General features: G+C 43.6%; 1 protein-coding gene and 1 long non-coding RNA gene across 2 annotated transcripts in view; one reads left to right on the top strand and one right to left on the bottom strand.

Moving 5' to 3' along the window:
* LOC135532454 (disintegrin and metalloproteinase domain-containing protein 12-like) overlaps positions 1 to 4,400 on the bottom strand; it is an 88,337-nt gene extending 83,937 nt beyond the window's left edge. Inside the window, exon 1 of the mRNA XM_064959962.1 lies at positions 4,308 to 4,400. Within this exon, the coding sequence (XP_064816034.1) occupies positions 4,308 to 4,400 (93 nt within the window). The remainder of the gene's footprint in view (positions 1 to 4,307) is intronic.
* A 329-nt stretch (positions 4,401 to 4,729) lies between these two features.
* On the top strand, positions 4,730 to 9,054 carry LOC135532455 (uncharacterized). The gene is made up of 3 exons (XR_010454350.1): positions 4,730 to 4,816; positions 6,372 to 6,529; positions 7,057 to 9,054. It is a non-coding gene; the product is annotated as an uncharacterized LOC135532455 (long non-coding RNA).
* Positions 9,055 to 12,991: the final 3,937 nt, after the last annotated feature.

The following is a 12,991-nucleotide window of genomic DNA, read 5'->3' as shown; positions in this document are numbered from 1 at the left end:
GTTTAGATGGAATAAACCTTGCTGTTTGAGTTTAGCAAGACCATCGTGATTCGAGAATCGATTCACGTTTAGATGGAATAAACCTTGCTGTTTGAGATAGCAAGACCATCGTGATTCGAGAATCGATTCACGTTTAAATGGAATAAACCTTGCTGTTTGAGTTTAGCAAGACCATCGTGATTCGAGAATCGATTCACGTTTAGATGGAATAAACCTTGCTGTTTGAGTTTAGCAAGACCATCGTGATTCGAGAATCGATTCACGTTTAGATGGAATAAACCTTGCTGTTTGAGTTTAGCAAGACCATCGTGATTCGAGAATCGATTCACGTTTAGATGGAATAAACCTTGCTGTTTGAGATTAGCAAGACCATCGTGATTCGAGAATCGATTCACGTTTAGATGGAATAAACCTTGCTGTTTGAGTTTAGCAAGACCATCGTGATTCGAGAATCGATTCACGTTTAGATGGAATAAACCTTGCTGTTTGAGTTTAGCAAGACCATCGTGATTCGAGAATCGATTCACGTTTAGATGGAATAAACCTTGCTGTTTGAGTTTAGCAAGACCATCGTGATTCGAGAATCGATTCACGTTTAGATGGAATAAACCTTGCTGTTTGAGTTTAGCAAGACCATCGTGATTCGAGAATCGATTCACGTTTAGATGGAATAAACCTTGCTGTTTGAGTTTAGCAAGACCATCGTGATTCGAGAATCGATTCACATTTAGATGGAATAAACCTTGCTGTTTGAGTTTAGCAAGACCATCGTGATTCGAGAATCGATTCACGTTTAGATGGAATAAACCTTGCTGTTTGAGTTTAGCAAGACCATCGTGATTCGAGAATCGATTCACGTTTAGATGGAATAAACCTTGCTGTTTGAGTTTAGCAAGACCATTGTGATTCGAGAATCGATTCACGTTTAGATGGAATAAACCTTGCTGTTTGAGTTTAGCAAGACCATCGTGATTCGAGAATCGATTCACGTTTAGATGGAATAAACCTTGCTGTTTGAGTTTAGCAAGACCATCGTGATTCGAGAATCGATTCACGTTTAGATGGAATAAACCTTGCTGTTTGAGATAGCAAGACCATCGTGATTCGAGAATCGATTCACGTTTAGATGGAATAAAGCTTGCTGTTTGAGTTTAGCAAGACCATCGTGATTCGAGAATCGATTCACGTTTAGATGGAATAAACCTTGCTGTTTGAGTTTAGCAAGACCATCGTGATTCGAGAATCGATTCACGTTTAGATGGAATAAACCTTGCTGTTTGAGTTTAGCAAGACCATCGTGATTCGAGAATCGATTCACGTTTAGATGGAATAAACCTTACTGTTTGAGATAGCAAGACCATCGTGATTCGAGAATCGATTCACGTTTAGATGGAATAAACCTTGCTGTTTGAGATAGCAAGACCATCGTGATTCGAGAATCGATTCACGTTTAAATGGAATAAACCTTGCTGTTTGAGTTTAGCAAGACCATCGTGATTCGAGAATCGATTCACGTTTAGATGGAATAAACCTTGCTGTTTGAGTTTAGCAAGACCATCGTGATTCGAGAATCGATTCACGTTTAGATGGAATAAACCTTGCTGTTTGAGTTTAGCAAGACCATCGTGATTCGAGAATCGATTCACGTTTAGATGGAATAAACCTTGCTGTTTGAGATTAGCAAGACCATCGTGATTCGAGAATCGATTCACGTTTAGATGGAATAAACCTTGCTGTTTGAGTTTAGCAAGACCATCGTGATTCGAGAATCGATTCACGTTTAGATGGAATAAACCTTGCTGTTTGAGTTTAGCAAGACCATCGTGATTCGAGAATCGATTCACGTTTAGATGGAATAAACCTTGCTGTTTGAGTTTAGCAAGACCATCGTGATTCGAGAATCGATTCACGTTTAGATGGAATAAACCTTGCTGTTTGAGTTTAGCAAGACCATCGTGATTCGAGAATCGATTCACGTTTAGATGGAATAAACCTTGCTGTTTGAGTTTAGCAAGACCATCGTGATTCGAGAATCGATTCACATTTAGATGGAATAAACCTTGCTGTTTGAGTTTAGCAAGACCATCGTGATTCGAGAATCGATTCACGTTTAGATGGAATAAACCTTGCTGTTTGAGTTTAGCAAGACCATCGTGATTCGAGAATCGATTCACGTTTAGATGGAATAAACCTTGCTGTTTGAGTTTAGCAAGACCATCGTGATTCGAGAATCGATTCACGTTTAGATGGAATAAACCTTGCTGTTTGAGTTTAGCAAGACCATCGTGATTCGAGAATCGATTCACGTTTAGATGGAATAAACCTTGCTGTTTGAGTTTAGCAAGACCATCGTGATTCGAGAATCGATTCACGTTTAGATGGAATAAACCTTGCTGTTTGAGATAGCAAGACCATCGTGATTCGAGAATCGATTCACGTTTAGATGGAATAAAGCTTGCTGTTTGAGTTTAGCAAGACCATCGTGATTCGAGAATCGATTCACGTTTAGATGGAATAAACCTTGCTGTTTGAGTTTAGCAAGACCATCGTGATTCGAGAATCGATTCACGTTTAGATGGAATAAACCTTGCTGTTTGAGTTTAGCAAGACCATCGTGATTCGAGAATCGATTCACGTTTAGATGGAATAAACCTTGCTGTTTGAGATTAGCAAGACCATCGTGATTCGAGAATCGATTCACGTTTAGATGGAATAAACCTTGCTGTTTGAGTTTAGCAAGACCATCGTAATTCGAGAATCGATTCACGTTTAGATGGAGTTTACCTCTGAACATAGCAAAAGTCTGCTTTCACAAGACCAGGTAAACGATGTAGCAACCAGAACAGCGGGGAATTGCACACGATCAGTCAACATCATCTCTCTCTCCATCTGTCTCTCCTTTTCCCTCTCAGGTTGTAGAGTGTGTCTGTGGGTTTGTTTAACTTGGGTTGGGTTGTTGTTGATCTTTATCCGGAGCAGGGAGTCTTGGCACAATCTACATCATCTGTCTGTCCATGATATGCACCCCGTTGTGTTGTTGTGTTTCTCAGTTCAGTGACTCTGCAACTCTGCACGCAATGGGGGAGACGTGGGACTGTTCGGCACGGGTAACACATGAACACAGGCGAACACACACACACACACACACATACTGTACTTCTGGCCTTTTGTACATGATATCAATGTGTGTGTGTGTGTGTGTGTGTGTGTGTGTCCCTGTGTGGGTGTCCCTGTGTGTGTGTCCCCGGGTGTGTGGGTGTGTGTCTCTGTGTGTGTGTCTCTGTGTGTGTGTCCCTGTGTGGGTGTCCCTGTGTGTGTGTCCCTGTGTGTGTGTCCCTGTGTGGGTGTCCCTGTGTGTGTGTGTCCGGGTGTGTGGGTGTGTGTCTCTGTGTGTGTGTCTCTGTGTGTGTGTCCCTGTGTGTGTGTGTCCGGGTGTGTGGGTGTGTGTCCCTGTCTGTGTGTGTGTGTGTGTCCCTTTTTGTGTTTGTGTGTCCATGTGTGTGTGGGGGTGTGTCTGTCCCTGTTTGTGTTTCTGTGTGTTTCTGTGTGTTTCTGTGTGTTTCTGTGTGTTTCTGTGTGTGTCCGTGTGTGTCCGTGTGTGTCCGTGTGTGTCCGTGTGTGTGTGTGTGTGTGTGTGTGTGTGTGTGTGTGTGTGTGTGTGTGTGTTTGAAGGACATGGTTGATGGTTGCTGGAGCAGGGTTCTCGTTGCGGTCAGTACTACCCAGGGCTTCCAACTGGAGCAGAGGTCTAAGACACTGCATCTCAGTGATGTCACTACAGACGACCTGGATCAAATCCAGACACAACCCGCTGTGATTTGGAGTTCCATTGTCTAGTTAAACAAAGGTTAAATAAATAAATAAATACCCTTTGAATTCACTATAATAGGTTAGGTAAAAGTTTGGCCAAAACCATGTAGATACCAACTCATACTCATTGCCGCCCATATAAATGTGCCTAAATTTAGGCTAATGTCTATATGTGCATTTTACACTATGTTCTGGTCGAAAAAAATCAGATTACAGTATAATGCTTCTATGAATGCCATCCCCAAAACAATTTAATGTCATCATTAACAAACAACTTCCGACACCCATTTCTAACTCCGTAGCTATGTCACCAGCTTATTTGAAAGGGAGTTAGCATTATACCCCCCCCCCAAAAAAAATACACCAGAAAATGACAACTTCTAAATATTACGCAGCGAAAACAGCTGAATAAACATCACACTATAGTAACCTCATTATAGGCCCATTAGATACATATTTAAACATTTCATTTAAAAACAATTAGATTAGATCATTACATAAATTATGACGTATATCCACTTCTTTGGGATCAGCTTCTTTGAATGGGTGACAGTGACTGGGTCCGTGTGCTGCACCCCACGGGGTTCCATTGATCTGTTACCGTAGCTACACTGTATGTATCTCTAGCAATGAACACCACAGTCAAACGTTGACTTCCTTCCTCATGTACACAGGCTTTTGTTGTTGTTTTTTCTGTGTAACAGGAAGAAACTCTTTGAGCAGTTGAGTTCCATGATAGCTACAGCCCACACACACACACACACACACACACACACACACACACACACACACACACACACACACACACACACACACACACACACACACACACACACACACACACACAGGTACAGACATGTAGCACACTCAGCTGTTCTGTATAAAAGACCATCGCTGGCTGTAGGGAGAAGCAGACAGACAGAGAGGAGGGAGAGACAAACTTCATTACTGACTCCAGATCTGAGGACAAACTCATCTGAAGAACCGCTCACACCAATGTAAAGAGGTGAGTGGATTTACAACTGGGAAAGAGCTGGGAAAGAACAGAAAGAACCGGACCTGTAGACTGTCTACTCCTAATTAATACCTGACATGGCAAGATTTTAGATCAAGAGGAAACTTTGTCAGATTTGTGACTTTGCAGATGTTTAAAAAATGTAAATGTTTTAAAATCTCATAATTGTGTAATTCAATTCTACTAACCAAACAAAGGTTTGAGTTCACTCAATTGTTGAGATAAAGGTAAACACTATATTTAATCTCCCAATTTTCTTTTGAGTATTTTGGTTCACGTGTGTGTGTGTGTGTGTGTGTGTGAGAGAGAGTGCATATGTGCTCGTCTCAGAGATTGTTTGACACAAGTATTTAACTATTTTATATTTTTTAGTCTCAAAAGACCTTAAATCTTAGTCACATTTGAGTAATTTCATCCCTCATTAGTTTTGTCAGGACCCGGTTTCGAACCCAGGTCTCCGGAGTGAGAAACAGTCACTTAACCAACTGAGCCACGAATAGTCAGCAGAACCCAGAAGATGAGGCAGACACAGCAGTACTTAAGACGGTGTATTTAATAAAGAAAAGTCCTTAAATACAAAAAATGGCAAATCCAAAAGGTGGTAGGAAAAGCACAAAAAGGCCTCAAAAGAAACTCACAAAAAATAAACAAAAACAAAAAACAGAATTCCACAAGAACGTCACCCGGAATCGACAAGAGTACACAGAACACTAGGGCAGGGTGCTAACATACAAACACAGAGCACAGAACTGAGGGAAACTAAGGGTTTAAATACAATTAGAGGAAACGAGGCACAGGTGCAAATAATTAATGGGGATCAAGGGAAAAACATAAGGACAAAAAGCACAATGGGGGCATCTACTGACCAAAACCCGGAACAACCCTGGCCAAATCCTGACAAGTTTTAGTTATTATCAGTTGACGAAAACTCTGGAGAGTCCAGTTGAATCACATACATTTTATTTTCGTGAAATAATTCATAATAACCTTTTACTCACATCTTGTGCTCCCTTAGATAGCCTTGTCCTACGAGGCCTACTATCGCCTCGTATACCACAGCTGGCAAACAGTGTAACCAATGGCAAGCCATTATCAACCATACAGGAAGTGTGGTGGGAAAGGTTGTTGTCTGAAGAGATAGCCTTGTCCTACGAGGCCTACTATCGCCTCGTATACCACAGCTGGCAAACAGTGTATATTATTATTTTTTTTTACCTTTAAGTCAGAACAAATTCTTATTTTCAATGACGGCCTAGGAACAGTGGGTTAACTGGTCTAGGAACAGTGGGTTAACTGGTCTTGGAACAGTGGGTTAACTGGTCTAGGAACAGTGGGTTAACTGGTCTTGGAACAGTGGGTTAACTGGTCTAGGAACAGTGGGTTAACTGGTCTAGGAACAGTGGGTTAACTGCCTGTTCAGGGGCAGAACGACAGATTTGTACCTTGTCAGCTCAGGGATTTGAACTTGCAACCTTTCGGTTACTAGTCCAACACCCCAGGGTAGCCTGGTGACCTAAGGCTCGTATTCCTTCCGCATCACAAACAGGATGATTGATTCTGCACATTCTATGGGAAGGCGTGAGGGAATTTCTCATCTGACGAAAAGACGACTCGGACCCGCCCAGACCAGACCTTGACTGTGAACTGCCCGGCAGGAGGCATATCATAAGTGAACAATAGAGGGACACATCTACTGACTTTTCAGTAAGTCAATTTAAGTTAATTTTTATTTAAAAAAAAAATAAGAACAATAAAACTAAACCTTAAAAATGAAGTAAATGGAAAGATACCATAATCTTAGAGAGAAGGCTAAAGACGTAGGCAAGAATAGCCCCGTTGTCTATGGGCATTGATGTGTAGTGTCTACGTGGTCTGAGAGCCACTGGTAAATAGTAAATATCGCAAGGTGTTATTATATATGCATAGGAGGTAACTGCAAGAGAACCATTGAAGATGCAGATGGAGTACTACTGGGTGTGTTTGGGCACTAAGGGAATGTGGATGTGTGAGTATGGGAATGACATGTTAACCCTTCAATGCTTCTCCCTAAAGCAGATGCCGGTGAAGACCATGACTGGGGCCTAGCCATTGCTGTTGACTGTAGGTTGGACTTGAGAGACACCACGTTAGACTAATGACTAATACACCTTTTCCCCAGAACAGGTTGTCCCTGCAAGGAACGGAGGAAGACATTGTAGAGAATTGTGTCCCCCCCATAACAGTGTTCTTAGGACTCTTTTCCCACGGGTGAAGGCGTCTATGCCGAACCTAGCAGGTGGGGCCGAACACTGTTTGAACCCAGGTGATTCCGTGGTGGTCAAAGACTTCAGGAGAAAGAGTTGGAACGACCCCCTTCGATATCAAGTTCTTCAAGACCACCCCCACTGCGGTGAAGGTTGCTGAGAGAGAAACCTGGATCCACGCGTAGCACTGCAGACGAGCTCCTGATCCAGGAGAAGATGAGGCCTCGCCAGTCCCAGCGGTGCCGTGTGGCCCTCCTCTGCTTTAGCACAGGAATGCTAATAGGAACAGCAGGCTGTCTTCTTGTAGGAAACCCGACAGAGGGTCAAATGAGTCCTGAGCCAAAGGGGCGAACACAGGCCTGGAGTAGTGGCCCAGAAGTAGATGGTCACCGTAGAAGGAGAGGCCTGCTGGGCCCTCACAACCAGGAGGACAATTTGTTCTTATCTAGAGCACAAATGGTTGCCAACCTGACATTCAAAGGAAAGGACTGCTGGGTGTGTGGGTTGAGTCCGGGGAAGGTTGGGGCAGGCTTCCCCCTTGTAGGAGTTCCGATAGGGGTGAACTTTACTATAGCATTGGCAGGAAAAATACCTTTTTACACTATGACCAACAATGTTAAGGTATATAATCAACCCAATATATTCTGTTATGTGAGACCTGATAGTGTTTCACTCCCACCCATTTCAGTGGCTGCGGTGACGACTGCCCCTTGGTGTATTAGGGGATATGGAGATCACTATTTGGGTGAATTCAAATGTAATTGTACAATGAATATTAATGGATCAAATGCTTGCAATTTAAAGGTGATACAGGAGAATGGCCAGGCTGATAAAGAACCGTTTACAATTTGGTTTGACAAACATAGAACAACTCTGAGAGGAGCCCCTAATGGCACCTACTGGTTGTGTGGTAAGATGGCTTACCATAGCCTTCCCCTGAACTGGGGAGGTACTTGTACTGTTGGGTTTGTGGTGACAGCAATGAGAACTGTTCCAAACAATGACCAGAATCTGAAGGCTCTCTTCAGAGACTACAAACCTCCTGGGATGAGGAGAGATAAGAGGTCTCTGGCCGACGGCACTCACACTCAGGCACCTGCCTCCAGGTTCTTTGACGGGTTTGTCCCTGGGTATGGAGTTGCCGGCGCCCAAGACCAAATCCGTGATATCTCTAGACACGTAGAGAAAATTGGCAATGCGACTCGAAATGCACTGGAACAATTGAATGGGGAACTAAAAGAATTGGCTGAAATGACTCTTCAGAACAGAGAGGCTCTTGACTATCTTCTGGCAGCTCAAGGGGGCACTTGTGCAATCATAGGCGATGAATGTTGTACTTTTGTCCCAGGTCGCTCTTCTAATGTGACTGATCTTGCCCAATACATTGTCACTGTTGCTAGAAATTATTCCCCACAACTAGAGCGGACGCTTGCAACTTGGTTGGAGTCCCTGTTGGGAAGTTGGGGATCTCATATTGCCCAATGGGCTGCAGCGTGTGTTTTTTGATTAGGCTGCATAATTCTATTATTAACAGGCTGCAAGGCTATCTAACAGGCTGTAAGGCTATCTAACAGGCTGTAAGGCTGTCTAACAGGCTGTAAGGCTATCTAACAGGCTGTAAGGCTGTCTAACAGGCTGTAAGGCTATCTAACAGGCTGTAAGGCTGTCTAACAGGCTGTAAGGCTATCTAACAGGCTGTAAGGCTATCTAACAGGCTGTAAGGCTGTCTAACAGGCTGTCAGGCTGTCTAACAGGCTGTAAGGCTGTCTAACAGGCTGTAAGGCTATCTAACAGGCTGTAAGGCTCTAACAGGCTGTAAGGCTATCTAACAGGCTGTAAGGCTGTCTAACAGGCTGTCAGGCTATCTAACAGGCTGTAAGGCTCTCTAACAGGCTGTAAGGCTATCTAACAGGCTGTAAGGCTATCTAACAGGCTGTCAGGCTATCTAACAGGCTGTAAGGCTATCTAACAGGCTGTAAGGCTATCTAACAGGCTGGCTGTAAGGCTATCTAACAGGCTGTAAGGCTCTCTAACAGGCTGTAAGGCTCTCTAACAGGCTGTAAGGCTATCTAACAGGCTGTAAGGCTATCTAACAGGCTGTAAGGCTATCTAACAGGCTGTAAGGCTATCTAACAGGCTGTAAGGCTATCTAACAGGCTGTAAGGCTATCTAACAGGCTGTAAGGCTCTCTAACAGGCTGTAAGGCTATCTAACAGGCTGTAAGGCTAAACAGGCTGTAAGGCTATCTAACAGGCTGTAAGGCTATCTAACAGGCTGTAAGGCTGTCTAACAGGCTGCAAGGCTATTCTCCCTGGCTGTAAGGCTATATAACAGGCTGTAAGGCTCTAACAGGCTGTAAGGCTGTAACAGGCTGTAAGGGCTTAACAGGCTGTAGGCTATCTAACAGGCTGTAAGGCTATCTAACAGGCTGTAAGGCTATTCTCCCTGAGCGTTTAATGCTCTTCAAGGGGATGGTGAGCTGCCGAAGCTGGATGAGCTTCCCTTTCCCACTGTAGATTGAGACGATGAGTAATAACTGAAGGTTGCTTTTGTTTGACAAGTTTAGAAGGTTTAAAGTTGAGTTAATCATTTATATTAAAACACCATTGTGGTAAGAGCTATGGAAACAATGGTTAAACATCGAGCTACAAATCCCTTGTGTGTGTATTTTTTTGATAGATTGACTAATAGAAGTATAACCTTGACTGTAGATTTTAGCTTTATTATGATGATAGTATTTCCGTAAATGAACTTGTGTGATGAAGCATGTGTGTCAGTGTAATGAAGCATGTGTGTCAGTGTATGAAGCATGTGTGTCAGTGTAATGAAGCATGTGTGTCAGTGTATGAAGCATGTGTTTAAGTGTAATGAAGCATGTGTGTCAGTGTATGAAGCATGTGTTTAAGTGTAATGAAGCATGTGTGTCAGTGTAATGAAGCATGTGTGTGTCAGTGTATGAAGCATGTGTGTAAGTGTGATGAAGCATGTGTGTAAGTGTGATGAAGCATGTGTGTAAGTGTATGAAGCATGTGTATGAAGCATGTGTAATGAAGTATGTGTGTGAGTGTGATGAAGCGAAGGTCTTAATTTAAACCGTTCTACTGCCATGGCTTTACAAGTGTTAGACTTATGGAATACGGATAAATTATCATTTCGATTGTACAACCCAGAATGAAGGGTTTGAAAGGATAAAGTGGCGTTTTTATAAGTTGATTTCAGTGTTTTTGATAGGACCTCCTTTGATAGTTTAAGCCTTTAATCTAACGTCACCTTAACATGTTACAATAGTTATCACAGAGTGATAAGACAAGATGTGGTGGGAAATGTTGTTGTCTGAAGAGATAGCCTTGCATTGTACATCTTGGTCTTGTTCTCTCTCACTATATGGTGGTTTGTGCAGGTGACTGTGACCTCCTCAGACCAATTGGTAGAACAGCCCAGAATATTTTCTGGGAGTTAAGATAGGAGACATTTGGTTAATTTGTTTTAATTGTCTCATTAATAGTTTTTGTTGACAACGATTTTTTAGGTCGTTGACAATGATTATTTTTGTCATAGTTATTGTTGACAAAAGGAACACTGTTTGACAGGGCATCATTATTTAACATTGATTTTATTTTACGAGGCAAGGCAGTTAAAAACAACTTCTTATTTTCAATGACAGCCTAGGAACAGTGGGTTAACTGCCTTGTTCAGGGGCAAAACGACAGATTTTGACCTTGTCAGTTCGGGGATTCAATCTTTCAACCTTTCGGTTACAAGTCAAATGCTCTAACCACAAGGCTACCTGCTGCTGTTAAAGGCATAAACCAAAACACGTGTTACTGTGTGTTCAATTGAGACATATTGCAACGAGATTAAGTCTGTAATACCACCTTGTTTCAAGCAGACCACCATAGACCCTGTGCCCAAGAACACGAAGGCAACCTGCCTAAATGACTACCAACCCGTAGCACTCAGGTCCGTAGCCATGAAGTGCTTTGAAAGGCTGGTAAATGCCCATGAACAAGGCAGTTAACCCACTGTTGCCTATCCCAGAAACCCACTATCCCAGAAACCCACTATCCCAGAAATCCACTATCCCAGAAACCCACTATCCCAGAAACCCACTATCCCAGAAACCCACTATCCCAGAAACCCACTATCCCAGAAACCCACTGTCCCAGAAACCCACTGTCCCAGAAACCCACTGTCCCAGAAACCCACTATCCCAGAAACCCACTATCCCAGAAACCCACTATCCCAGAAACCCACTATCCCAGAAACCCACTATCCCAGAAACCCTAGACCCTGTCCAATTTGCATACTGCCCAAACAGATCCACAGATGATGTAATCTCTATTACACTCCACACTGCCTTTCCCCACCTGGACAAAAGGAACACCTATGCGAGAATGCTGTTCATTGACACATTTCAACACCATAGTACCCTCAAAGCTCATCACTAAGCTAAGGATCCTGGGACTAAACACCTCCCTCTGCAACTGGATCCTGGACATTCCTGACGGGCCGCCCCAGGTGGTGAGGGTCGGTAGCAACACATCTGCCACGCTGATCCTCAACACTGGAGCCCCCGAGAGGTGCGTGCTTAGTCCCCTCCTGTTCTCCCTGTTCACCCACGACTGCGTGGATATGCACGACTCCCAACACCATCATTAAGTTTGCACATGACAAGAGTGATCACCGACAACGATGAGACAGTCTATAGGGAGGTGGTCAGAGACCTGGCCAGGTGGTGCCAGAATAACAACCTATCCCTCAACGTAATCAAGACTAAGGAGATGATTGTGGACTAGAGGAAAAGGAGGACCGAGCACATCCCAATTCTCATCAATGGGGCTGTAGTGGAGCAGGTTGAAAGCTTCAAGATCCTTGGTGTCCACATCAACAACAAACTAGAATGGTCGAAACACACCAAGACAATCGTGAAGAGGGTACGACAAAGCCTATTCCCCCTCAGGAAACTGAAAAGATTTGGCATGGGTCCTCAGATCCTCAAAAGGTTCTACAGCTGCAACATTGAGAGCATCCTGACTGGTTGCATCACTGCCTGGTACGGCCACTGCTCGTCCTCCGACCGCAAGGCACTACAGAGGGTAGTGTGTACGACCCAGTACATCACTGGGGCCAAGCTGCCTGCCATCCAGAACCTCTATACCAGGCGGTGTCAGAGGAAGGCCCTAACAATGGTCAAAGACCCCAGCCACCCCAGTCATAGACTGTTCTCTCTGTTACCTCATGGCAAGCAGTACCGGAGTGCCAAGTCTAGGACCAAAAGGCTTCTCAACAGCTTCTAACCCCAAGCCATAAGACTCCTAAACAGGTAATCAAATGGCTACCCGGACAATTTGCATTGTGTTCCTCCCCCAACCCCTCTTTTACACTACTCTCTGTTTATCATATATGCACAGTCACTTTAACTATACATTCATATACATACGAGCACATTGGCGAACCAGTCTATCTGCATTGTGTCCCACCACACTCCAACCCCTCTTTCATGCTACTGCTACTCTCTGTTCATCATATACGCATAGTCACTTTAACCACATCTACATGTACATACTACCTCAATCAGCCCGACTAACCGGTATGTATCCTTGCTACTTTTATAGCCTTGCTACTGTATATAGCCTCGCTACTGTATATAGCATCGCTACTGTACATAGCCTCGCTACTGTACATAGCCCTGCTACTGTATATAGCCTCACTACTGTATATAGCCTCACTACTGTATATAGCCTCACTACTGTATATAGCCTCGCTAATGTATGTAGCCTCGCTACTGTATGTAGCCTCTCTACTGTATATAGCCTCTCTACTGTATATAGCCTCGCTACTGTTATTGCCCTGCTACTGTATATAGCCTCACTACTGTATATAGCCTCAATACTGTATATAGCCACTCTACTGTATATCCTCT

This window comes from Oncorhynchus masou, unplaced genomic scaffold (assembly GCF_036934945.1).
Source record: "Oncorhynchus masou masou isolate Uvic2021 unplaced genomic scaffold, UVic_Omas_1.1 unplaced_scaffold_1854, whole genome shotgun sequence".
Taxonomy (NCBI): Eukaryota; Metazoa; Chordata; class Actinopteri; order Salmoniformes; family Salmonidae; genus Oncorhynchus; species Oncorhynchus masou.
The sequence above is the reverse complement of the archived record's forward strand: the minus strand, read 5'-3'. Positions and strand labels throughout refer to the sequence as shown.